The following is a 24747-nucleotide window of genomic DNA, read 5'->3' as shown; positions in this document are numbered from 1 at the left end:
CCTGCTGGTGAATCAAACTGGGTGCCGGAGGAGGAGAGTTTATGGCCTTATCAGTAAAGTGCAAGTTTCGGCTCAAAGCCAGGTGTTTGGAAGTGAATACAACTTCCTGTTCTGTTGTGGAAGGCCCTTGCCCTGTTCCCATGATGCTACGTTTGAGCATGTCCTGTGATTTTTCCAGAGACAGTGTTGAAACCTGCTCATATCTCTAAAAGAAAAGGAATCCGGGAGCACTGTCAGCTGGGAGGTGGTCACTCCAGTGTGATGTGACAAGGCCCTGGAATAGCAGCACAGACACTTGTCTTTGGGCCAACAGCCCCCACATGGGGTAGGGTGTGGTTCGGGGATGCATGATTAAGCCCAGGGAATGAGGACAGACTCAGGGACCTGGAGCCCCCTTTATGCCCCAGGGTTTTAGAATTCCGTAATTTTTGGATGGCGATGGAGCTAACCACATGGCTAAATAAGGAATCCAGCACCTGGTACCAGGATATAGAAAGAAAGTAAGACATAAATGAGCCAGCCCTTCTCTCTCCAGCTGCCCCTCTTCTCCTGACCCTCACCCCAGCCTAACGCTGCCAATCGCCTTCTATTTTGAATAATTCCATCTATCTCCCCAACAGACCACCCTTTTCATTAGGCAACTCTTTGAGCAGATTCTCTGTTGTTTCTGGCAAGGCTTCAGTTCTGTCCCTCTAGCAGTGTGGCATCCACACAAAGTGATCACAGTGATTAACAGTTCAGCACTTACAGCAGGTATCATAGTTATTTAAGAGGACAAAGTCTCTCCTATTATATGAGGGTAGAAATCTCTTCTGGAAACACTGCAGCTGTCACCAGAGGCATGAGTATTTCCATTTGGTGAAGTAATCCTGAAGGATGGAGCCATCAAAGCCCATGTTTGGGGTTGTTACTCGACTTTTTCCCCAGGAGGCATTTAATCATGCAGGCAGGGATTTAATGAGGCTGAGTTGCTTGGAATTCTCCATGTGGCACCTTTTAGGGTAAGGGGACTGCTTGTGGGTGTGTTTATGGTCATGGGTATTAAACAGGCCTTGGAATGCCAAGGGGCAGAGGGTCATGGCAGGGATCCCACCACGGAGCAGGCAGGACAAACCAACTCCCAGGAAGAGCCCCTCAGAGAGGCATGGCACTGCACAACCTCCTCCATCATTCCTGAGGCTGAAAAGCACAAGGTGTTTATCCTGGAGCCTCCAGGATAGGTGTTCAGGGCCTGCCAGCCCTTAGGACCCTATCCCAGTGGATGCAGGCTCTTTCCAATCCCTCCCCGCCTGTCCACTCCCATTCAGGCCTTATCAGCCTCTGACTGCCCCCCACTCCGCCTCCAGCTTCTCTCTCCTTCCAGCCCATTGTCCACACTCGGCTGCACAGTGACCTTTCGATGGTAAACTGGTACCTTGTCATCCCTCTGCTTAAATCTCTTCGGTGGCTCCTCCTTAACCACAGGATAGAGTCCCACTCCGAGGCCCTTTGGGACCAGGTCCCAGTCTTTCTGTCCTGATCTTTCTTTTTGGCTTCTCCCCTGTGCACCCTGAACTCAAATCACCATGAAACATGTGCAATTCCATTTCCTTTCCTTCTTTTAAAAATTATTTTGCTTCTACAACTTTGCAAATGTAGCCCCCTCAGCTTAGTAGGTCTGTTTGCGATCTTTTGGCCGTGTGACCTGCTGCCAAACTGCAGCAGGGACACTGTCCTGTGCCCACCCAGCCCCAGTCCTTCTGCCCCCGAGCACTTAGCTAGCTGCTCTTCGCCAGTCCCCTGGAAGTCAGGCGGAAGTGGGAGCTGTGTTCTGGCCGATGGTGTGTCGCGAGCAATGCCCACACTCCCAGGCCTGGCTGCTGAAGCCTCCAGCAGGCCCTCTGCTCCCTCTTCTGCTGGCCCGATGCAGAGCAGACAGGGGAGACCGCGAGGCCCCGGGGGTGGCAAAGCCACAAAAGGGGTGCAGCCTTGGGCCCTGAAGACCGGTGTGGCGGAACTCTCCTCCCTCCCATCCCCAGCTCACACTCCACCGTGGGGTGAAAAGTAACCTTTACTGTACTAAGCAACTGAGATTTCATTTGGGGGCTGCTTATTACAATGGTCCACCAACCCTGACTGACATGGCACCTTCATGAATCCTTCTTGGGGCAGGCAGTCCCTCCCACCCTCTTCCAAACTCTGCTCTCTGTCTTCTGTGTTTCTCCAGCCCCTGGTTCATGACTGCAATTCATCACTGTCACCTGTCTGTTGGTGCATCTGTCTCCTGAACTAGGCTGTAATTCCCCTTAGGACAGAGACGGTGTCTATTTATCTTAGTATTCTGGGTGCCCTGTTGGGACTTAAATGTGTGTTAATGTGCCCATGTCTCTCTCAAGCACTCAGGATGGCCTGGCATGCATGTGGCTCTAGGAGGTTCCCTCAGACACTAGCTACTGTGTTGAGGCCAATGATTCCACTTTCTGTGACCTTTCCACTAGCTTCAGGGTTCCAGGTTCTATAAATCATCCTCCCATGCCATGCACCCGATGATGGAAATACAATACGTGGCTAATCTCCCTCCATTACTGGATGATAATTTTCCACATCAGCAAGTAGTGAGAAAGGCTGGAGCTGTCACTCTCCCCTCCACTGATAGCCTCTGACAGTTAAGATATCTTGATGCGGCATGAGCTTCTTATCCCCCACTGTTTACGGAGAAGGAAGCGTGGAGTGGGTGAGGGAGGCAAGGGTAACTGTAGTGTAGGCAGCTCTGTTTCGGGGCTGAGCACTGGTTATTGGAGGAAATGGATCAAAGGGAAACTCAGGATGATTCATCTCCCCTTCCATCCCTCTGCTGAGCTACTTTAACTCCCAGGTGTATAGATCGATTTGCAAAGCACCAAATTAAAGTCAAATCAGCTCTTTACTGAGTGCCTACTCTGGGCAAGGCCAAGTGGACATAGGCAGATCCATTCTTAAAGCGACCCGTGGCTTTAGGTAGGTGACAGGACTTCTCCAAAGACACCACGTGTCAGTGATCCCCCCCCGGGGCCCCATAGTGCTGAGGTTCCTGGGATCAGAGACTCGGAAGTGATGACGCTGTAGCACTGCACAGCCCAGAATCATCAGAGGCGGTTCCATGACATTCCTCACACCGTACTTGCCAAGGCAGGAAAGTGGTAAGCTAGAACTCCCATCCCCAGAGCATTCTGGCTGATCAACACCCTCCTCTAAGCCAGTCCAAAGGAACCCTGAACTGAAGGAAATCGGATAGGTCACGGAATTGACACATCTCCTTCCAAACAAAACTGCCTCTTAAACCGTTCCAAAGGGATGACGCTTGACCTCAGTTCGCTTTTTCTTTCCGTGAGCAAGATAATGCCATAACTTCTTTCCATGCTTCAAATAGAGTTCTCAGAATCATAAAGTTCAACTTAAAAAAAAATCAAACCCATGCCCTACTACCAGCACCACCGCCCCCGCCCTCCCGCCCCATCTCCGCTCTTTTCCTCCTTTCTCCGTCCACCTGCTTTGCATATTAGGCTGAAGTGATAAATGCAACAACCAAGGAAAATTCACAGGCTGTTCCGGCTGGGGGACTGGAGGGCCCGCTTCTGGTTCCCCCTGGTTGGAAGAGAAGGGCATTCGTGAGGGGGTTTGTGGTAGAGACCAGTATGGTACGGAGGGAGCAACGGCCACATAACTGTGCAACTTACAAGCTGAACAATGTGAATACGTTAACTTTTCCAAGCCTCACTTTTCCCACCTGCAAAATGGGGCAAACAGTACCCATGTGAGATGATCTTGGGCAAGATGAAAGGAGACCATCCAGGCCTTCTTCACCTTCCATGCAAGAAAAAGACGTCCCCTCTCATGCCTCTGCCCCTGTCCTTCCTCTGCCCCCCAGCCCAGGAGAGCCCCAGAGGGCTGAAATATATCCATGATCCAAACTCAGAATCTAAAAGTTGACGCCATACAGTGAAACAATGACCCCTCCTATGGGGAGTATGTGGGCATGAGGCAGCTTTGTCCCTGTTCTGTCGACTCCCGGCTTTCTCTTATCCTGGGACTATATAATTCTAACTCCTTCCAAACTTTCCTCTCGGCCCACTTTCTCAACGCCAAATCATTTCTGCCCATTCTGTCAACCACAATACACTCTCTGGGGGCTACCATGAGCATGGCTAAGACTGGAAAAATGGTATTTGGCCAACTAGGTATGAATGTAGGGCTATCAGACCTTAATTCTCTGATCCGAAGAGAATTCAATTCAATTCATTATGTGTTTTTGGGGGAAGTCTGTGAAATAGAAATCATTGCCCTGCAAACTGAGTGGGAGAGTGAATAAGAAGTTACCAATGCACGCTGCTGCCTCCCGAGAGCTTTCTATATAACAAGAGGGCTGGGCCACCCCCACCGACTGGTGGGTAGGTGAGGGTTGAGTGCTGACAGTGCCTGTCCTGAGATGGGGGCTCTGGGAGGCCTGAGCCAAGACGTGCTCTTCGACCTGGGCTGGGAGGCCACAGAGGAGCAGGGGAGGAAACAGGTGCTGTAGGCAGAGGGATGGGAGATGGGTAAAGGTGCAGAAACAGGACAGCAGCAGGCGTTTCTGGAAAACAAGATGCAGTCTGGCTTTGCGGCAGGGCAGTAGGGAGTGATAAGGTTCAAGCTATTGGCTGGGACAGGTCGGAGATGCCTGAAATACTGAGAGATGTTCAGGCTTTATTCTGTACCCATGGAGAGACATTCAAAGCTTTTGAACAAGGGAATGACACAGTCGGCTGCAGAAATATGAACTTGGCTGCATTACACAGGTTGCGTGGGAATGGAGCTGGAAGGCAGGGCAGCAAGGTGGCTGCGAGTCCAGGCGGAGAGAGGTGAGGGGAGAGGAGGGAAGGAGTGAGAGGTCCAAGCGAAGAAGCGAAGAGGACAGCCCATACGACTTGACTGACTGAACGCAGGCACTGATAACTGTGGAAGGGCACAGGAGAGGAAAGAGGAAGGAGGCTTTGTATCCTGGGGAACTGGGAAGATGAAGAAGCCTCTGGAGAGAGAAGTGGGCTCGGAAGATGCTGGTTTGGGCTGGGACCCTGGCGGGCAGGCAGAGGATGCTGTCCTCCAGGCCCTGGAGAGGAAGAGGGCCTTCATGCTCCACACCCTGCCAAGGACCCCCAGTGTGCCTGGCAGTTCAAGAGCTAACAGCCTGTTTGCTCTGCCCCTGCAGGGTGGCTGGCTAGCCAGTGATCCCAGGAACACAGCTGCTCTCTATCCACATCCACTTTAAACTGCAGGAGAGGTCCTGGTGGCTCCCTGGTAACTCCTGTCCCTCCAAAACCACAGTGTGGCCTCCACAACACCCGACCCAGCCCCTGCTGCTCATAGGCCCCTCCACACAGCCTCTGTTCCTACCATAGCTGTTACACAGTGAAAGGTAGACCAATACAAAGGCAGGTATCTAAAAAGGGTGTGGGAATCCTTCTTCTGGTGTCTTTCTCAGCTGATATTGACAATATCTCTCCACCATAAACCTAGCCATCTGGATTCTGGAGTTTGTTGGCTTATCAAGGTTATCGTTTTGGCCTGGACACTCCCCTAAAGTCAAGTAGGCGTCTCCCCAAGGGGAGCAGAGCCTTTATTAGCTGATGGCTTGGCAGAGCTGCCAGGCACCTTTATGTTGATCTAATGCCAGGCCCAGGAAGCTATGAATGTCTCCTGTCAAAATGCTATGTGGCTGTCACCTTCCCACTCCTCTGAAGCACACAGCCATTGGTCAATGAGAAGACTGTCATGGCTTCCCAACAGCTTAACCTAGCAAGCCTTGCCCAGAGCTGGTGGTTTTGCTTTGGGAAGTGTCCGACAGCTCACTGAAACAAGCTGACGTGCCTACTTTGCACTGTATACACAATACAGCCTTTCCATAGCTCTTCCACTGCTCCCCTGGCTGGGAAAATGGCATCTGTACACTTACGGGGCCAGATAGCACAGCAGCCAGGCTGTGCTCCAAAGGTAATGTGCTACCAATGAACAGACCCCTTCTGGATCCTTACTACAACATGGCCCCCATGCCCCGCATTGGGTGAGACGCCTCTCCCAACACCAAGTCCACAGGACCTCGCCCATGGGTATTCATGACTACCAGAACCAGAAATATCCATCAGTGGTTTCACTGCAGAGCCCCAGTACACAGCCCCACTAGCTACCATGGTCTTCAGGGAACAGCACAATCTCGTTGCTTAAGAACTCCCAATGCTTTCCCACGGCACTTCAATTTCCCTGTCATCGCCACTGTCCACACGTATGGGGGGCTCTGTGCTTATTCGCCTGTTTCCAAATGGTGCCTTCCAAGAGTTGAGAGTGACTGAGGGCTATTGGAAAGCAATCGTGTTCATGAAAGGAAATGACTTTGAAAGGATGTCATCGGCGATGCCACAAGGAAGTCAATTCTGAGCAGACAGAACAATGAGCCAACTCAGCCCAGGGGCAGTGTGAGCTCACCTGTTCCAACAGCTTAGAGCATGGCAGAAGGTGCTTTGCCAAAACTGGCATATGGCATGCACTCGCGCTTGCGCGTGTTCGTGTGACTCATATGTGCCATGACATTCCCATGCTCTGGCCTATGTCAGGTCATGGGGACACAAGGGTGAATTAAAGCCAGCCCCGTGAAGGACCTCTCAGTGTAGCCCAGCAAGCAAGTGTAAAGAGGTGGATGTAATTCCACAAGATAAGTGGGGATGTGCCCCAAGAGCTAGGGGGACAGAGGGACAGTTAGGGAGTGCTGCTGCCTGGGTATCCAAGAAGCCTTCTGTAAGGAGCACTGTGGTCTGCTGGGCAGGGTCCTGCGTGGGGAATCTGGAGCCCTGGGTTTGAGTGCTGACTTCAGTAACATTTAGGCAGGTGGCTGTTTCCCACCTTGGGCTCCAGTTTCCTCACCTGATCTCTCCAGCAACTTTCCAGCACTAAAGTTTCCAGGGCTCTGATTAGGACCAGCTAAGAGTTAACGTGAAGGCCCAGGAGCTACTTCCAGGCTCTGCCTTAAGGATCTGCTCTCACTTCATGGCCTGGCAGCATGATCACTCAACAGTGCAAGGTATGAACAGAATCAAGGACAAAAACAAATATTGGCATGTCTTCTCATGTAATCTGAGCCAGATGCTTCACATGTGTTTGTGTGACTCGTATGTGCCATGACATGGGATTGTGTTGCAGGTATCGAGAGATCCAGGATAAATACTGATCGTACTGATTTTTTTTTAAAGATCAAATAACTATGTACATGCCCTTGACACATATAAAATAATGTAAATCAGCGATATTCAGGTTACTGCTCTCAAGCCACATGGGGCCCTATCGTGGGCAACCTGCAGCTCTTACAAGCCTTCCAATTTCCTGTCTCAGTAATATGTGATCCTAGACTCTGTTGGGCAGGCAGCAGGCACGTGGCTCTGCTAGCTTGTGATGACTGCAAAAGTGGCTCCCGAGTCACATAACTCGATACCATGGGGTAAATATTTAATCCTGCTTATCTGCATGGAAATTCAGTATTTTGGTTCCACTGTCTGTCTGTCTGTTTACGTGCTCATCCACATCAATGTCTGTATTGAACTGCAAGCTTTAGAAAGCCAGGGTGCATTTAAGTTGTCTTAATGACATGAAAGAGAGATTCCTGTAAGGATGGATATTTAATAGATGTGTTTTTTCATCTTGAAGAGGAAAAAGAAGAGAATCTGTCTCTTTTTCTTTATGGCTTCTCCCTGTAGTGTCTGACCTTCTATTAGATTTAACGTTGGAGCTGGAAGATGAGCCCTGTCCCTTTGAGCAGTGCATCTCTGCTGATGACAATAACCCTGCACTAATGATGGTTCTGCAATGGGTCCCTTCACAGGGGCTTCTCGCTGCTGCTCAGAGGGAGGGGAGAAGCAGTCACTAGAGTGGGGAGACCTCAACATTATCCTAGTCTTTACCCAGAGAGAAAAGGGGCTTGGCTCTTGGCTGCCCCACTTAGGAAGCCACATCCAGGGCAACAGTACATAAACATGCCCCTTTCTTGCCTCTTTTTTGCCTTTTTGGCTCTGAAATGGCTCTAGAGTATCACGTCCTCTTTTTTCCAAGACTGTAACCCATTGCAGAGGCAGTGGCTAGTATTGGCATTGCTGTAGAAGGGAACATCATGATGGGCTAAGCTTTAGACACTGACTGTCTTGAGGCCATGGGCATGCTAGAGTCTGTGTGAGTCTCCTCCTCTCCTCTTTCTGGTTTCCTGATGGCCAGACTCTTCAGATGGCTGGAAGCTGGGCCATGCCAAAGAAGCAAGAAGCCTGCAGAGCAACGCTCCATGCCATTGCAGGAGGCATGCAGACTCGAGAGATGCACAGGGTAAGGCTGATTTGCCAGGAAGCTTTCTCCCCAGCATTTCATCCAACAGCCTGTGTTAAGGCACCAGCAAGTGAGCCCCACATTGCTAAGCCCAATGGTCAGTTTCCAGTCACAGCAGCAACGCTCACACCCCTTCCTTTGCATTCCCTACTGTCTCTCTGGCCATGCCTTTAGGAGTCCTGTTTGCTGGTTCTTTCCCTGCATCCCAATCTCCAAACATCAGTAGGGCTAGGACTCAGTTCTTGGACCGCATCTCACTTCTGTCTACACTCACACCCCAGTGATCTTATCCAGAGATCCAGGGGTTAAGTATCTTCTATATGTTGTTGACTTCCCAAATTATAGTTCAGCCACAGATCTCTCTCCTGGAGAGGTTCATTCCTTATTACATACTCAACATCTCCACCTGGATGTTTAATAGGCACTTCAAACTTAAAGGTCTCAGATGGCTTTCCTGATCCTCCTGCCCTGACACCCGTTCCTCTCACAGACTTCCCCATATCCATAAATGACAATTCCCCTCTTGGCATCGTTTAGGACAATTGCCTTGGAAAATGCCCTACCTCTCTCTCTCACATCCCATATCTGATGCATCTGCAAATGACATCATCCTGAAGTCTGAACTTATCACTTCCATGGGTGTCAAGACCAGGCCCAGCATCTCCTGAGGCAGCAGGCACCTGACGGGACCCCTGCCTCTCCCTGGCCCACCTTCACTCCATTCTGCACATGGCAGGCAGACAGACCCTGATAAGTGTCTGTCAGATCGTGTTGCTTCTCTGCTCAATAGCAATTAAATACCCAGAGGCTCTTTGGTTCACTCCCAGTAAGAGCCAAGTTCTCACAATAGTTTATATACCCTACTCCTTGGGTCCCACAGCCTCACCTTACACCATTCACCCCCTTACTCCCTCCTCTCCAGCTGCACAAGCCTCCTCAGCTCCGGATTCATCAGCGTGGCCCCTTCTCATTGGCCCCTTCTCGCTAGCCTCTAGAAGGCTCTTTTCCCAACTATCTGCATGGTGCTTTTCCTTCCAGCCTCCACGTCTTTATTCCAATGCTGCCTCGTTCGTGAGACATTCCTTGGCTGCCCCCTTAAAATCACAACCTCTCAACACTCTTCCCCCTTCACTGCTTCCCTCCTCTCTGGCATGCTATTTGATTTACCATCTGTCTATCTACTAGAATCTAAGTTCCACGAGGGCAGGGACTTTTGACTCCCTTGTTCACTGCTCTACCACCAGTGTCTACAGCAGTGCCTGGCAGAGAGCAGACCTTTCATGTGTGGATGGGTGGACTAATGAATGAATGAACTGGAACATATTTTTGTATATAACTTACTGGCCACTTCACTTACACTAATATTTAGAGAAATGCCCCCAACTGCATGCTTTCTTTCTGTTGTCCTTCCAGCCCATTTTTTCTACTCCTTGGTGGCTTTTGCAGCTTTCTCTAAGGAAACAGAATCCCTGGGCTCCCCTCAGATATGCTGGGTGTCACCAAGCAGCTCCTGCACTGTACTCAGCCCCACCTCCCCAGCCTCACACCATGGGCATCCAGATGCTGCCCAGGGGAGAAGCGGAGTCACCACAGCTGCTGATGAAGAGTGATCGGCCTTTTCTCTTAAAAGATGACTTGGCTTTTGAGCTGAAGAGAATTAGCAAACATACCATACTATAGTCTTTTAGAAATTTCAAAGGCTAAGATATTACGGTAATTGAAACACACATGCTTCAAACGTAGCAGGATTTCTCCCCTTGTATTTGTTTCAAAGAGAGATCTATGAAATTCTCAAGACAGGAAGATAGTTTCTGAGCCACTGTCTTACCTTTTTGGCAAGTGAATTAGGCCTCCGATTCCTTAATCATTTCATCACATCAATTCTACTTTTAATTGGACTTCCCCAACAGACACAGTCTCTTCCCGGCTCCATTCCTGTCTCTCACGTTCCACTTCATTGCATGTGTCTATCTTACTCTCTACATCTTGCTTTTTAAAATATTCATTCCCCTGCCTCATCCCCTGGAACTGTCCCACTAATTAGCATTTCCACTAATGAAGGAGCCAGGCTCCCATTCCAGTCCTCTGAGGACAAGAAACAGACCCCCAGGGCTCCTCCAGCCGTAAGGAAGCAGTGCAAGGCGAGAGAAACCAGTCTCCAGAGTCTAAGGCCATCCTTATCTAGGCTTAGGAAAATCTTAGTGAGACTGTCTATTGGGTTAGGCAGCTCATTATGCTCTTCTCAAAGTTTGTCAAGGAATTTGGGTAGATGGGCCTTGTCAATGTGATCTGCTCCAGCAGCAAATAATACTCCATGCTGGGAACTCTCCTAAGAATTTATTCATTTAATGGGTTAGATGGAGAAGCAGCACACTCTCCCTTGGAAGCTCCTGTTTTAGGCAGAGAACAGAATCGCAATGTTCTGTTATCTCGGTGGACAGCCACTGGCTGCTAAGCGTGTAGTGGCTATTGCAGGTTTTCAATAACACGTGCTACAGAAATGCTCATCACCGTCAGTCACAAGGTAGGGCCAGTGCTCTGACTTAGGGTGGAGCCAGGAGCCAGCATACAAATTCCTGCATTTTAGAGGTAGGCTTCTCTGTGGCTCACAGGCCAACTTATTTATTTACCATACCACTCAGTGCCACAAACTAATCAACTACTCCTCAGTTCCATCAACAGTGTAATAGAAGCTGTCAGGCATTTTTCCAGGAAGACCCTCAACGGCATCATGGCTCATCGTTATAATCCATCAAAGGCCCTGTATTCCAACTTGCAAAACCACTTAGTGGAGCACAAAGGCCTCCTTAGGTTACTAAATTATGTTGTTACCAGTCCCTTGTTGTTTGTGTGGTTTAATTTTGTATTTGCTCCTTGAGCAGCGTTATCAGAAAGGGAGCAGTTGATAGATTTATTAAATCTATCTTTGAAATGAGGGAGCAGAGATTCTGCTCCCGTGAACATCTTTGGCTGTCTTCGTCCTTTCTTCCTGCACCTGTTTCTGCTCCTGGCAGCTCTTCTCATCATCCTCTCTGCTCAGGGTGAAGTTCCAGTTCCCTGTCTTTACCAGCATGACTCCACGCAGCAAATGCCCTGGATGGCTCTTCAACCTGTTTGCTTCGTGGAGTACTCTAGATGCTCAGTGTTTAGGAAACTGTTTTTAAGTAAGGCTGCTTGAGAGGACAAAAATGCACCTATTCAAACATGTATAGTGAAAGAGAAAGATATCGCACACAGAAAAAGAAAGAAAGAGTATGATTCGAGTCACAGAGATCAAGGCCAAATGAGATATAGAGAGTGGTTAGAGTTAACCCAAAGGTTCTCAAATTTACTATGCATCTTGATCACCTGGGGGAGTTGTCAAACCAGAGATTCCTGGGCCCCATCCCCACAGTTTCTGGGTCAATAGATCTGGAGTGGGGCCCAAGACTTTGCATTTCTAACAAGTTTCCAGGTAATGCTGATGCTGCTGGTCAGCGGCCATGCTTTGAGAACCATGGAGCTAATCTGATAAGAGCCTGAATTTTCATGATCCATCATTTTTTACGTATTTGTGAGTCAATGTCATCCATCACTTTCATTTCTATCTCAGCCACAGTCTATCCAACAAGGGGCCACATGAACCCCCGAGGAAGGGAATTGGCTCAACTTCCATCACCTAATTGCATTCTGCCGAATTCCTCTGGGCTTCCCCCAACACTCCCACTTAGCACTTCCCCAGGTCTTTGAATCTAACCCCCTTAAGGAAAACCTTTGACTACCTTTCCTATGAGAAAGCTCAGTGGTGCATGGAAATCTGCAAAGGGGGAAGGAATCCTGAGCAGGTATAAAGTTTTCCAGGCAGCTGCTTGGCACACATTGTTCCTTTTAAACAAGCCTGCGCTTTCAAATGGGAAGCCTGTGCCCCTGCCCAAAGAGGTGGAACCTGGAGGAGAAGGATCTCTGATTTTAAAAAAGCCTTTGCCTTAGCAAAATCTCAACGGTCTTTTAAGGTGAAATATTCTAAAAGGAGCATGAGGTTTTCTAGATCGACAGCTATGATTTCCCACATGTGACCGATGTCTGTGTGCAGCAAGTGACTGCCATCAGTGAGATAACTGCTGCTCCAGGGAGGCACCCCGTGGGCTGCCAAGAAAGGGTGGCGGTCAAAGTTCTGTGCTGACCCCGATGCTGTCTCCTCTCCCCCAGAACCCAGCCCAAACACAGAAGAAGACGGCTGCTCACTGTTTCGGGGCTTCTCCTCATCCATGCCTTCGTCCTCATTCTCGGGATCGATGTCTTCGGCCTGAGTGATCCAATCCAGGTAGCCTTTGAGATCCTCTTCTAGCTGCTGCTTCTCCCGCAGCTTCTGGAAATCTCCCCGGGCCTTGGCCTTCTCCCTCTCTTTGGAAAACTCTCTGGTGAGAGTGAGAGGAGGGGCAGGGCAGGAGAGCACAGAGAAGGAGGGAGCACCGAGAAGGGTCGAGGATGGAAGGAGAGATGGAGATAAGGAGAAACAAGAATCTTAATTGCTTTGCAGGGAGAAACCTGCCCACACGCCCCTACTTTCCACAGACAGCTCCGCTAGTCAGCCTGGGTTAGGTCTACTCTCACCTCGATGGGAAGCGTCAGTAAGGGGACATTCCTGACACTGGCCAGGAGAGGCTTAAGGGGATGGATGAAGTCCATCTCCCTCTTTTCCTGGATCATGATCACAGGCTTTGCTTTTTAATAACTGTTCTCCGAAGACCTGGGAACCCGTTACAAGCAGTAACTAAAAACCTCCACCACCATTCCAGAACATGCATTTCCATCCCACCCAGTATTGAGTGGTAGTTTAAAATTCTCCCAAGGGTCTCCAGGTGACACAAGGTGTTAGGACCAGCAGTGTACCAAAGCCCACTCACTCGCCCCAGGTCCTGAGAGCCAATCATTCATGTCTCTTCCCAACTCTGGCTTCAGGGATGTCTCGCTGGTAGCTTGAGATCGGCCACAGTGGGAATATTTACACCATGGTAACTGGCAAATGCTGAAAACCAGGGCTTTCCCCATAGAGAGCCAATTGTTAAATATTCACCAGTATACCACTGATTTGGGACCCAGGAGATTTAATGTCCTCAATCTCTATTCTTATGACGAGCTCAACCTGCCACTCAGCATTCCTGGAAGGATTTCTAATCTAGAGAAGGTTCTCTCCCACATGGAGACAAATGAAGATTCCAAACACAAGAAAATGTCCTGGGGGCTGCCCTTTTGGTTTAAAGAAATCCAATCAGAATAGAAAAATACATAAAATCAAGATGATATAAAAGTTAAATGATGCATTTGATTTAAAGTAATAATGAGTAGAAATTGAAACTGGAGTGGGATTTGCTGGAAGAATGGCCTATTGAAAAATTTCTGACACAATAACTATTTCTTTTCTATGATTCTGTCCTAATTTTCTCTCTGACTTCGAATTCACTTTCTGAGCGAGGAGGAGGCTGGCAGGAGAAGGCAATCATCAACAAAGTGAATTCTCAACTCTCAAAGCAAGTCTGTGCCTTTTCTTGCAAAATAGGTATAGGGGAGTATTTTTGGTTTTGATATGCAGTCTTTGGGGAATGAGGCCCTTGGTGGTGCATGTATGTGTGTATTTGTGTGTGTGTGTGTGTGTGTACATGCACAGGACATCTTGGTTAATTCTTGGAGCCATGATGTCTTCCTCTCTCACCCATGAAGGCCCAGTTCAGGGCAAGAGGCTGCTGGAAGCACCTTGGAGAATTTTTTGCTGAAGCCACACTCTAGGAAAGGAACCATGGAAGGAGGGACAGCACCACAAACCATAAGAGGGCAAAGGGCTCTGCTCCTGAGTCTACTGTCATGTGGGGCAGCTCCATCACTACCTGCACTGCCTAGTGCTTGCATTTGGCCTGTGCCACTTGGGAGAGCACTGATTTCAGCATGCACCATCTTTATGGTGAGATGGAGTTGGGCTGGGGTGGGGCCTAGGGAACTTTTTAATTGGGAGAATGTGGGGGCTCTCAAGCTAACCAGTTCTCTTCAACTGCTGCCTTAATGATGCTCTGGTTTGGATTGAATTTTCTTCTTAAATTTGATTGAATCCAATTCTAATTGGATTGAACTTGCTGTTTCTTGGGCTTCCTGCCAACCAGCGGGTACCTTCATTTCTTTCCCAAGGAGTTTTATGCTAGGGAAAAGGGACAGATTGACAGCTCACAATGGCGAGGGAAGCTTTGCTCCTTCCCTTCTGGGGATGATCATAGAGAGATGCCATCCCCTCTCCTCCTAACCTCTTATCCCCTGTACCTGGTTAAGCCTTCGGGGCCTTAGTCTTGCTCCTGGAGACAGTAACCTCATATAGCATTTTTTCTCCCTATGCAAATCAACTCCAAAAACTGTGTTTCAAGGCCTCCTCTCTTGGCTGTCTTTCTGTCTACCTCCATTTGCACCCCTCTGGGGTGGGTTTGGAGTTGCAAGGGGCTGAACTTCACAGTCCCTTGTAAGGGCTCACTTCAGCTCTTTTGAGTGACTTTGCAGAGGGTTCAAGTTCTGGTTACAAAACACCTACCCATCCTTCTTTTGGAGTTGGGAGAATAGGACTGGGACTCAACTGGAGTAGGGACAATTTGCCCAATCCTGTTTTACAGCATCAGTCCCATGGAATGAAGCTCACCATCTATACCCCAAGGCCTCTGGGGATCTAAAATAAACATTACAGGGGGAGAAACAGAACACGAGGTATGCTGGTGATTCTGCCTGGCTTGAAGATAATTTTCCTCATAGTGGAAGGATGTGTTTTGGGAGTGTGAGAGGGATGGAGAAGGGCTTTAGTCAGATCTGGAGCATGGCTGGATCCCATGGAGTGTGAGGCACAGACAGGCTTGAGGCTGGATGGAAGAAGAGCCAAGGTTTCCCGCGGTAAAGGATCTGCTGGTGGCAGTGCCTGGCTCTCTTTATCTCCTTGCCTGGATGCCAGCCATGTTCCTGCTCTGGGGACTGAGCTAATGAAGACATGGAGCCCCAGCCTGACAGTCTGCACTGGGCCCAGGGACTGGAGCCGGCAAGACAATCAGTCACAGCTGTGGGATTTGTCACGAGACAGGACTGCATCTCTCGACAGCAATGGCCAACATGAAAAATGAGGGGTGGTGTGGAGAGCCAGGGGCCAGGGATCAGCAATGTGAAGCATGCACAGGGCGGTGTGTGTGGAATCCAACCAACAGCCCGAGGTGTGCTAGGCCCTTTGATCATCGATACCACCCAGGCTCCTTATTTGTGGATCCCACATCTACAAATGCGCCTACTCACTAAAATGTGTTTGTAACTCCAGAATCAATACTCGTGGCACTTTCAGTCATCTGTGGACATGTGCAGATGACAAAAACTCTACATGTTCCCGCTGAGGCCAAACAAGGGGCATGTAGAGTTCTGCCTTCCCAATTCAGCTCTCATACTGTGAGGTGTCCTTTTCACCGTCCACTTAGTGCCATGTTTTCTCATTTTTGTGCTTTTTGTTGGTGATTTTGCTGTTTAAAATGGCCCCAAGCGTAATGCTGAAGTGCCGTCCTGTGTCACTATGCGCAGGAGGGCTATGACGTGCTGCACAGAGAAAACACGTGCATTAAATAAGCTTCACGCAGGTGCGAGTTACGGTGCTGGTGGCCACGAGTTTAATGTTCACGAATCAATCATATATATTAAATAAGGTGTCTTTAAATAGAAACACACTTAAAACAAGGTTATGTATTGATTGGTTGACAAAATGTGAGCAGAGGCTCACAGGAAATAACTCTGTAGTTCCTCAGGACCAACGTCTCAGTGTCCACTACTTCATGTTTGTGGTGACTTTATGGAATGTAACCGTCATGAATAAGGGTTACATTCCATAACATGTAAGGGTTACATTCCATAACATGACTGTGTATGTTGGACCATCTCTTCTGCTCCCCCCAACAAGGCACATGTGTCCTGACCTTTTATTGCTTTCTTCTGGTCCCAGATACTGTGTCTTAACTGTGGGGCCATGGTCCAGCGATACTTCCTGGCTGTAAAATGCCTACCTCCCGGGTCCTCTGCTTTTTGGGGACAACACATGCCCATCTCCCAGTGGGAAAAGGGATGGGATGACTACCTATGTAAGAAATCGTGGGCCTCTTGCCAACTGGAGGCGCACTTCCCAAGCCCTCTGTTTGCAGTCGCTTAAAACAAAAAGCAACCAGAGTCCAGAGGCTTCCACCTCATTACAGCTTCACGTGCAATTTCAAGAATGTCATCATCACCGTTGTCTTTATTCTAGTCGGCTGGAGATTGAGCTTTCTGAGGGGAGGTAATCATAATCTGATTATTATCCATAAGAGCACCAGTCCTATGTCTTGCATAGGGTTAATGTGAGGACCATCAGATAATAAAGTATTTTGAAAAGATCCTTTAATATCTATTCTTTATATTGACTTTATCTGGCCTCATCAGAAATAGGTGTTCTGGATGTGTGCATGCTCCAGATAGAAGAGGTCTAACCCTCTCAGGGCCAAAAGTCTTTGAATTTCCATTAAAATTTTTTTCCTTTTTACTTTTAGAGACAGAGTCTCACTCTGTCACCCAGGCTGGAGTGCAGTGGCATGACTATGGCTCACTGCAGCCTCAAACTCCTGGACTCAAGTGATCCTCCCACCTCGGCTTCCCGAATACCTGGGACTATAGGTGCTGCCACCAAGCCCAGCTAATGAAAAAAAATTTTTTTTTGTAGAGAAAGGGTCTCACTATGTCGCCCAGGCTGATCTCAAACTCCTAGCTTCACATGATTCTCTTGCTTCAGTCTCCCAACACTGGGATTATAGGCATGAGCCACCATGCGCAGCCCTGAATTTCCACACTTTAAATGGAAGCTTTCTGGAGTCATCTTCTCTACCTTCACAAGCACAACACACCAAGCACTGTTCAATCTTTCCTTAGTGACTGAAGGACATAATTTATGAGGATGAGTTACTGTGCAGGGCTATAAAATCATATTATCCTTAATTGTTGGAATGTAGGGTTTCACACCCACCTCTCCCAGTCCCTGAAGGCTCCAAGACTGCAGTGCTATTCAGTTAGTGGCTTTGCTCTCTTTCAAGGGCCATGAAGATCTGCAGGGCTGCCGGTCCCTCTGCTAAACAGCCCAGCCCTGCTGCAGGCCTCTGGGCGGTTGCCTTCGCAGCTTCCTGCTGGGATTCTGTGTGCCTGCTGGCTGTTTCCCGCAGTCTGTGCTGATTGCTTCTGTGCCTGCCTGCTCGCTCCTCTCACCCTTCCCACTGCAGCTTCTGCTCTTCCCCTGTCCATTTCTCGCCTGTCATTTAAAAGCATGGGATGAACCCGTCCTATGGGTTTGGGGAGAGTACACCACAGAGGTCAGGGATAGAAGTGATGGATTCACATCGCTTGGGCTCAGCTCTGCATCCTGCATTTTTCACCTGCTGGAATTGAGGTCATTTTGCCTGGTGAGCTTCACTTTCCTTCTCTGTAGAATGGACACAGGAATAGCACCAGCTCACTGAGTTGCCATGAGCATTAACTGAGCGAATCTAGCGAACACGCCGAGCACAGAGCCTGACACAGAGAATGCTAATGACTGTTAATGTGACAGTCAATTTCATGGAGCAGTGAGACCTTTTTGAATGCTTCTGGAAGTGTAGCTTAATCAGAAGTCTGATGAATAAGTGGGTGTTTGACTGCATGGTCAACTACATCTGCACCCAGTAAGTGTGTGACTATTCTACGGTCCTGGCTAATCAAGACACTGACTGGAAACCGTTGCCTCTGAGTGGTCAGCCAACAGAAGCCTGATTCCAGCTTTGGCACTGCATGGGGCGGGGGCAACCAATTCAGAGTGGCCAGCCCTTGACACATGAGGAGAGGCCTCCTTAAACCAGAAAGGGGAGGTGCTCACCCATACACACATCTTTGCTCTTTAGGGCAGACCCTTGGCCAAGGAAGCCTTGGCAGATGTTCTATCAGTGATTCAGGAGCTGCAAGGAGCAGACGGCAGCTCTCAGAACAGGTCAGGAAACAGAGGCTGGGGAAGGTCTCCAGGAAAGACCAGCGTATCGACTCAAAGACTCCTAAGTTCAGAGGTCAAATAGCCTTAATGTTCTTGTTCTGAGTCAACCAACATTTTTGAATGTTACTAAGCTCCAGGTTTGGGGTGAGGGGTCTAAATACACCCTAGCGCATTCAGGCTGAGTCAGCCAAGATATGGCCTTCAAAGTGGCTTCTTCCCCAACATCAGCAGCTTCTGTCACTTGACTTCACTGCTTTGATTCCTGGGCAGACGCTCTGCTCAGGGAGGACCCTCAGGGCCCAGCCCTCATTCTCCACTTCAGGCTCTCGGTGGGGGGTTACTTGCTCAGATTTGGTTCCCAGTCTCCAGGGGAAGAAAGTGGAGTTACATTCTTTTAAAAGTCTTGAGCTGTGGCTTGTGTTGCAGTTCAAGCTCATTCATCATAGATCTCATGGGAGGCGGTGCCTTGAGGGCTGGCTCTGGTTCTGCTACTTACCAGGGAAGTGACGTTGTACAAATCACTTAACATCTCTGGGCTCACGCTCCTCATCTTTAAGAGGAAAGGCTGGAGCATGTCTAACATTTGATGATTCTATACTTCCAGTTATAACAGGCACCAAGTAAGTAATAATCATTGTAATGATAGCACCATTATTGGGCACTTATTATATACCACTGTGTTAAGAATTCTGAAAATGATCTTATTCTATCATCACAGCCACCTATGCATTGGAATTATCATCTTCACTTTTTCAGATGGGGAAACTAAGATTTAAAGAGGTGAAACCACCCAACATTACGTACCCAGCAAGGGCAGAGCTGGGATGCCTCAATTTCTGCTTTGATTCAGGGTGATGAGGTTGATTTTTTCAATCCTTTCCTTAGAGATTCACATATAAACACATGGGCATTTTCTTGTGTTTGAACATAAAACTGAAAACCTCTCTACCTTCCAGGCAATGAATCAGGGACTTACGTTGTTCTGCTCATCACTATTATCCCTGATGGAAGGCACTAGTCTCCTGTGTGGCCTCACCTTGGCAAAAGGCATTTTGTCATCAAGGTCTCTACTGGGCCATTCTCCATGGGAGGTGGAAGAGCTGGGAGGAGATTCTTTCCTCTACGCAGCTCTGAAGGCCAAGCCCACTGCTCTGCACTGCATTAGGGCAGCTGTAGGAGCTGGGAGTAGCGATTCCCAGTTTAGGTACTGGGGGAAAGTGGAGAGCAATCTTTGTCTTTATGCCTAAATTTCTCCCAGCATTAACCTCTCTAGACATTTAGGAAAGACTCTGCAAAGCAGCTGACCAGTCTCAAGCAGAGTAGAAGTAGATTACCCCCCTCCCCCAAGTGGCAAAGGCAGCAGAGTGGGTTACCCATGAGCAGGTCACCAGGAGCATTTAGGTGTTAGGCCTTGGCATGGCTGGTGTGGACTTCTGAAGAAGAAAGTGGGTTGAGGAAATATCCTATGCATTTCCATGGTGAAAAGGTGGCCATCCTCAGGTGCTTCCTTCCAACCACGTGCTACTTCTACCATGGGGTCTCGCTATGTTGGCCAGGCTGCAGTGCAGTGGCACGATCATAGCTCACTGCAGCCTTGAACTCCTGGGCTCAAGTGATCCTCCTGTCTCAGCCTTCTGAGTTGCTGGGTCTACAGGTGTGCACCACCATGCCCGGTTACTTCTACCACTTCTAACTTCATCTGAGCAAGGGCTGAAATTAGGTAGATGTGATACTTGCAGCCAACTAGATATAAAATTAGAGGAAATTGCATCCCATCTCCTCTATTCTTAAATAATCTATGGCTTTAAACAGTTAAGGGTCCTTTCCATTCAGAAAAGGAAACTCAGAGATAGACTGCTCAGTCTATGAAGTAAAATGAGAATTAGATTTTGAGTCTGTCTTTGTTTATGTTTTAAACCAGTCTTTTCTTACCCAGGCCTGTTCACCAGAGGCCACGAAGGCACAAGGAGAAGTGCCCTGCCTGCCTGGACAGCTACTTGAGGCTGGGAGGGGCCAGCTGGACCCAGTTTTTGTGGTGAAGCCAGCTCTCCTCCATTGTCCACCACCAAGACCAGTGGCATATCTGACCCTTTACCCAGCCAGGACAAGGACATCCACTTCAAGGCTCCTGTGGTGACCCCTTATCCCAGGTTCATCAGAGCCAGAAAAAGAATACAGCCAGGAATAGCAGAAATAATAAATAAAAATAAATGGAAAAATCAAGACCTTTTTCCTTGGTCCTGCTTACCCGCTAAGCACACCGAGAACCAAGTTAAGTACAAAAAATGACCCTATGATGATTAGTGTAACAAAATAGATCCAGGGCCAGTCCCTTCCTACGGCATCATTGACCTGGAAGAACGGAATGATAGTTAGTGAGGCACACTCAGCAACCGAGCACGGCCAGTGCCGGTCCCCGGCTCCCGAGACACTGACCCACGCAGCGCCAGGACCCGGGGACCCTCTAGGTGCAAATCAGAGGCCAAACAGCCTGCCTGGCCAATGGGTCAGAATCTGTGGTTGAACAGAGGCTTTGTTGTGGTTTTCCTGGGCCTGTCAGGGTCCCATCCCTGAGGACCCCGGGCATGTACGGAGTGGAACCTGAGACCTTGCTCGGCTGCGTTGTGGAGAGGACATAGAAACGGTCAGCTTACCCGCTCAACACACCGAGAACCAGATTTAGAACGAAAAAGGATCCAAAGATGACCAGACTGACAAAATACACCCAGGGTAACTCATAGCCCATAGCGTCCTGCATCTGGAAAGACGAAGGAAAGTTAGGAAAGAAGAAACAGAATTGGGTTACAGCAAAGAGGCAGGCAGCAGGTGTGAGCAGATCGGGAGGGGACAGACGGGGCTGAACGTGGGCTTTGTTCGTGTGCGCCAGGTTACCCGTGTTACCCAGGGCATCGCCCATGTTCAAAGGACCTCCTGTGACCAAAGGGGACCTCGGCCCGCTCTGCCTCAAGAGGAATCACTCTGTCTCTCTGTGGTTTTATTTTCTGAAAAAGAAACATTTCTCCAATGTTTTCTATTCACTTGTCTGAGAAAATGGGTCACCTCAAAAAATAATTTCTTCAGCATGGGATGGTTTAACTCACTTGGGTTTGCCTGGACATTAAGCCTTTTGTTGCACCTGGAGGCCCCTGACCTTGGTGTATGAAGTGCGTCAGCTCCTACTGACAGGCCTGGAGAACTGAAACCACAGAGGAGGTGTGAGGAAAGATAACCTTCCTCAAAAGATAACCTTGGCCACCTGGACCGTGGGCCAAGCCCGGAAGTTAGAGGCTAAATCCCAGTGCTTCACACGTACTGCGGGCCGCCGGCTGGGAGAGGCAATCGTTTTGGTTTATGTGTTCAGAGAAGGGTCCTGTGACTGCAAGCACAGCTTAGAGGGAAATGGTCCTTAATGTGGAAACTGACTGTAACTACTGAATGGTGGCGAACGCCCTGAAAGGTCACAAACCCCTACGGCAGCCAGAGGGAGTGGTGCGCCGGAGCTGGCTCCTGGGGGCTGTGGGGAGCTCACCGCGCACATCTCTTCCCAGCTCCGTGTTCGTTGACCACACTGGTAGCTTGAAACTGACCATGGTGGAAGTATTTACACCACAGAGATAGGCAAGCAATAAATCAGCCCCCTGTACCCGCTGACCCTAAGAAGAGATGCTTAAACATTTATTAGCTCACCACTGGCTGGAGGGTGGACGTGAAGATAAATTGCAGAGCTGTGCTTCCATCAGAGGAAATTTATTCTGATTTAGTTTCTCAAATCTATCTCTTCTGATGCCTTCTGACTAAACACGGTTAAGTTCTGGCTTCCTAAAAATGCACCCAACTTTGTCCTTGTGAAACTAGCTCATAGAAACCCAAACTTCCAAGGCACACAAGTGTCCTGAATGATTCACATCAATGGCTCTCAAAGTGTGGCCCACGGATGAACAGCTTCAGCGTCATCTGGGGACCTGTTCAGAAATGCACATACCTAGACCTCACCCTGACACTGTGGGGAAGGCCCAGCAACCCACGTTTTGACAGGCCCTACAGGTGATTCTGATGCATGCTTGAGCACCACTGATCACATTGTTCTCTCCATAGCTCCCAATTTCAAATGTAACAACACAAGTGTGTGGCTCTCCATGTACCTCCACAAGGTTGCATAGCAGTGTTCCTCCAAGGACCACCAGCATCAGAAACATCTGGGAGAGTTATTAACAAAGCAAATTCCTGCCCCATGCCCCCAAGATCTCAGGGTGGCCCACAGTCTGCATATTAACCATCCCAGGTGATTCTAGGCTATGCTCAAGTTTGATAACCACCCCACGATTTCCACCCAGGGGCCTCAAAGGAGTTCAGGCAGGTGGGATAGTAATACCCTCAGCCCTTGGGCTTCGCAGCTTCAGCAGCCACATGCATTTGTCTAAGTACGCTGGATAAACATGTTCTCTGCATGCCGGGAATAAAAGACTGAGAAGTACCGAGACACCTAGCTAGTCTGACTGGTATGAAGTGTTACATCCCAATATGTTCTTTACAGATCCATTGAGATGTATCTGATATTACTAAATTTTGGTTAGGAAAATTCACCCAACATAATCATTGTGCATAGTGCAAATATCGTGTCTGGGGCAAGAAGATTCCCAGTGTGTGCCCACTTGGCCGTGCCATCGTGAAATTCAATTGAACGTGGGTTTACTGAGCATGCCCATTTTCTCACATCTGGTTTGCTTTCCCAGAGCACTTCTCACTTGGTAACTGTATCATTACCTATTTATTACATGTATTATTTGCTGTTTGTCTTCTGTGCTAGAATGTGAGCTCCCCGAGGACAGGTGGTTCTGGCCTGCTTTGTTCACGGGTGTACCCCAGGTGCCTACAACGATGCGTTGCACATGGTAGGTCCTCAGCTAATGCTCTTTGAGTGAACGAGTGAACCTGATATGTGCTAGGTACTGTGCTGTAAACACGAAATCCTTGCTGGAGGGGAGACAGGAAATGACCAGGCAGCTACAGTGCGGGCTGGCAGCTGCAACTGCAGAAGGAAGCACGCAGGGTCCCAGAAGGCTTCCACCAGTGGAAGAGTGTCTGCGTGAGGCTGAGGGGGGCAAGGGGCCAGGCTCAGCAGGCCTGTGTCAACCTTGCACTGCACAGCCACTGAAGGCAATGGAGATAAAGAGCAGGAAGGAAGCCCCAGAGTCCATGTGGTCCTATGATAGCAATGGAGGTTTGCAGAAGTCGGCAATTGTTAAAAATAGAGCCTATGGCTGTGAAGCCATCCTGGCTGCAAAGATTCTCCCAGTGGCTGAACTACTAAAATATCCAGCAAAACAGCAGCTGTTAGGAGAGGCGGGGTGAAAGGTCCTTGTGTGTCAGACACTGTCCCCATCCCAGGGAGCCTGGGAGCTTTCCTTTAGCGATAAGGTAACTGTCTGAACCAACAGTGCAAAGGAAACCACACCAGACTTCAGCACCAGGAGAAGAAAAACAAACCCGAGCCAATACAGGATGGGTGGGATTGGTGACACGAGATTAGGGAGAGAAAGGCATGAGAGCCACATGAGCTGCCTGACCACAAGCCACACTGACAGCTGTGCTGGCCACGATGGGCTGTGGTCTGCAGGTCCCATTTGACCATGGGAACTGTGAGGTCATTCTTTGATTATTCTTAGCAGTGGTCACATCAGAGTCCACGTTTGTTCAACAAGTATTTACTGAGCGCCTACTTGTGTAAGGGTTCTGTTGTGTATCGGACTGTCTGATACAGGGAAGGCAATGGGGTTGAGATAGCCCTGGAATGGGAGTCCCAGGCACCTGCCGAGGAAGAGGGAAACCTGGATCCAAGGTCAGGGGGAGCCTGTGGGTGTCCTTGTAGCTTTTCCTCTCTCAGAGTAAGTCCTGCTAAGGAGGGTCAGAAGCAGTCCCTTTCTTTTCCTCTAAATGAGTATTGCTTTACTTTTTTTTTTTTTTTTGAGGTGGAGTCTCACTCTGTTGCCCAGGCTGGAGTGCAGTGGTGATCTTGGCTCACAGCAAGCTCCGCCTCCTGGGTTCACGCCATTCTCCTGCCTCAGCCTCCCGAGTAGCTGGGACTACAGGCACCCGCCACCACACCTGGCTAATTTTTTTTTTTTTTTTAAAGTAGAGACGGGGTTTCACCGTGTTAGCCAGGATGGTCTCGATCTCCTGCCCTCGTGATCCGCCCACCTTGGCCTCCCAAAGTGCTGGGATTACAGGCATGAGCCACTGCCCCCGGCCTGCTTTACTTTTTTGAGAGGGTGGGGCAGTCAGGAAAAGCTTTTGAGAACTATGGACTCCCACCAGCAGTAATGTGCACTGCACATACACAGCGTCCTGCAGACAGCCTCGAGGGCACGCCAGCACCC

At 49.1% G+C, this 24747-nt stretch overlaps 1 protein-coding gene across 12 annotated transcripts in view; it reads right to left on the bottom strand.

Annotated features, from left to right (window-relative positions):
• CACNA1C (calcium voltage-gated channel subunit alpha1 C) overlaps positions 1–24747 on the bottom strand; it is a 651888-nt gene that overhangs the window by 174707 nt on the left and 452434 nt on the right. For 8 of the 12 annotated variants that reach the window (XM_055095249.2, XM_055095251.2, XM_055095252.2 and 5 more), the window contains exons 8-9: positions 21025–21128; positions 12577–12749 (exon numbers count right to left, since the gene is read on the bottom strand). In XM_055095249.2, the coding sequence (XP_054951224.1) occupies positions 12577–12749; positions 21025–21128 (277 nt within the window). Of the gene's footprint in view, positions 1–12576; positions 12750–20618; positions 20723–21024; positions 21129–24747 lie in introns of all 12 variants that reach the window. The other 4 variants (XM_063593291.1, XM_063593287.1, XM_063593289.1 and 1 more) reach the window with 1 other exon arrangement.

The sequence above is a fragment of the Pan paniscus genome, chromosome 10, assembly GCF_029289425.2.
Source record: "Pan paniscus chromosome 10, NHGRI_mPanPan1-v2.0_pri, whole genome shotgun sequence".
Lineage (NCBI taxonomy): Eukaryota > Metazoa > Chordata > Mammalia > Primates > Hominidae > Pan > Pan paniscus.
This window is presented reverse-complemented; position numbering and strand designations above follow the sequence as displayed.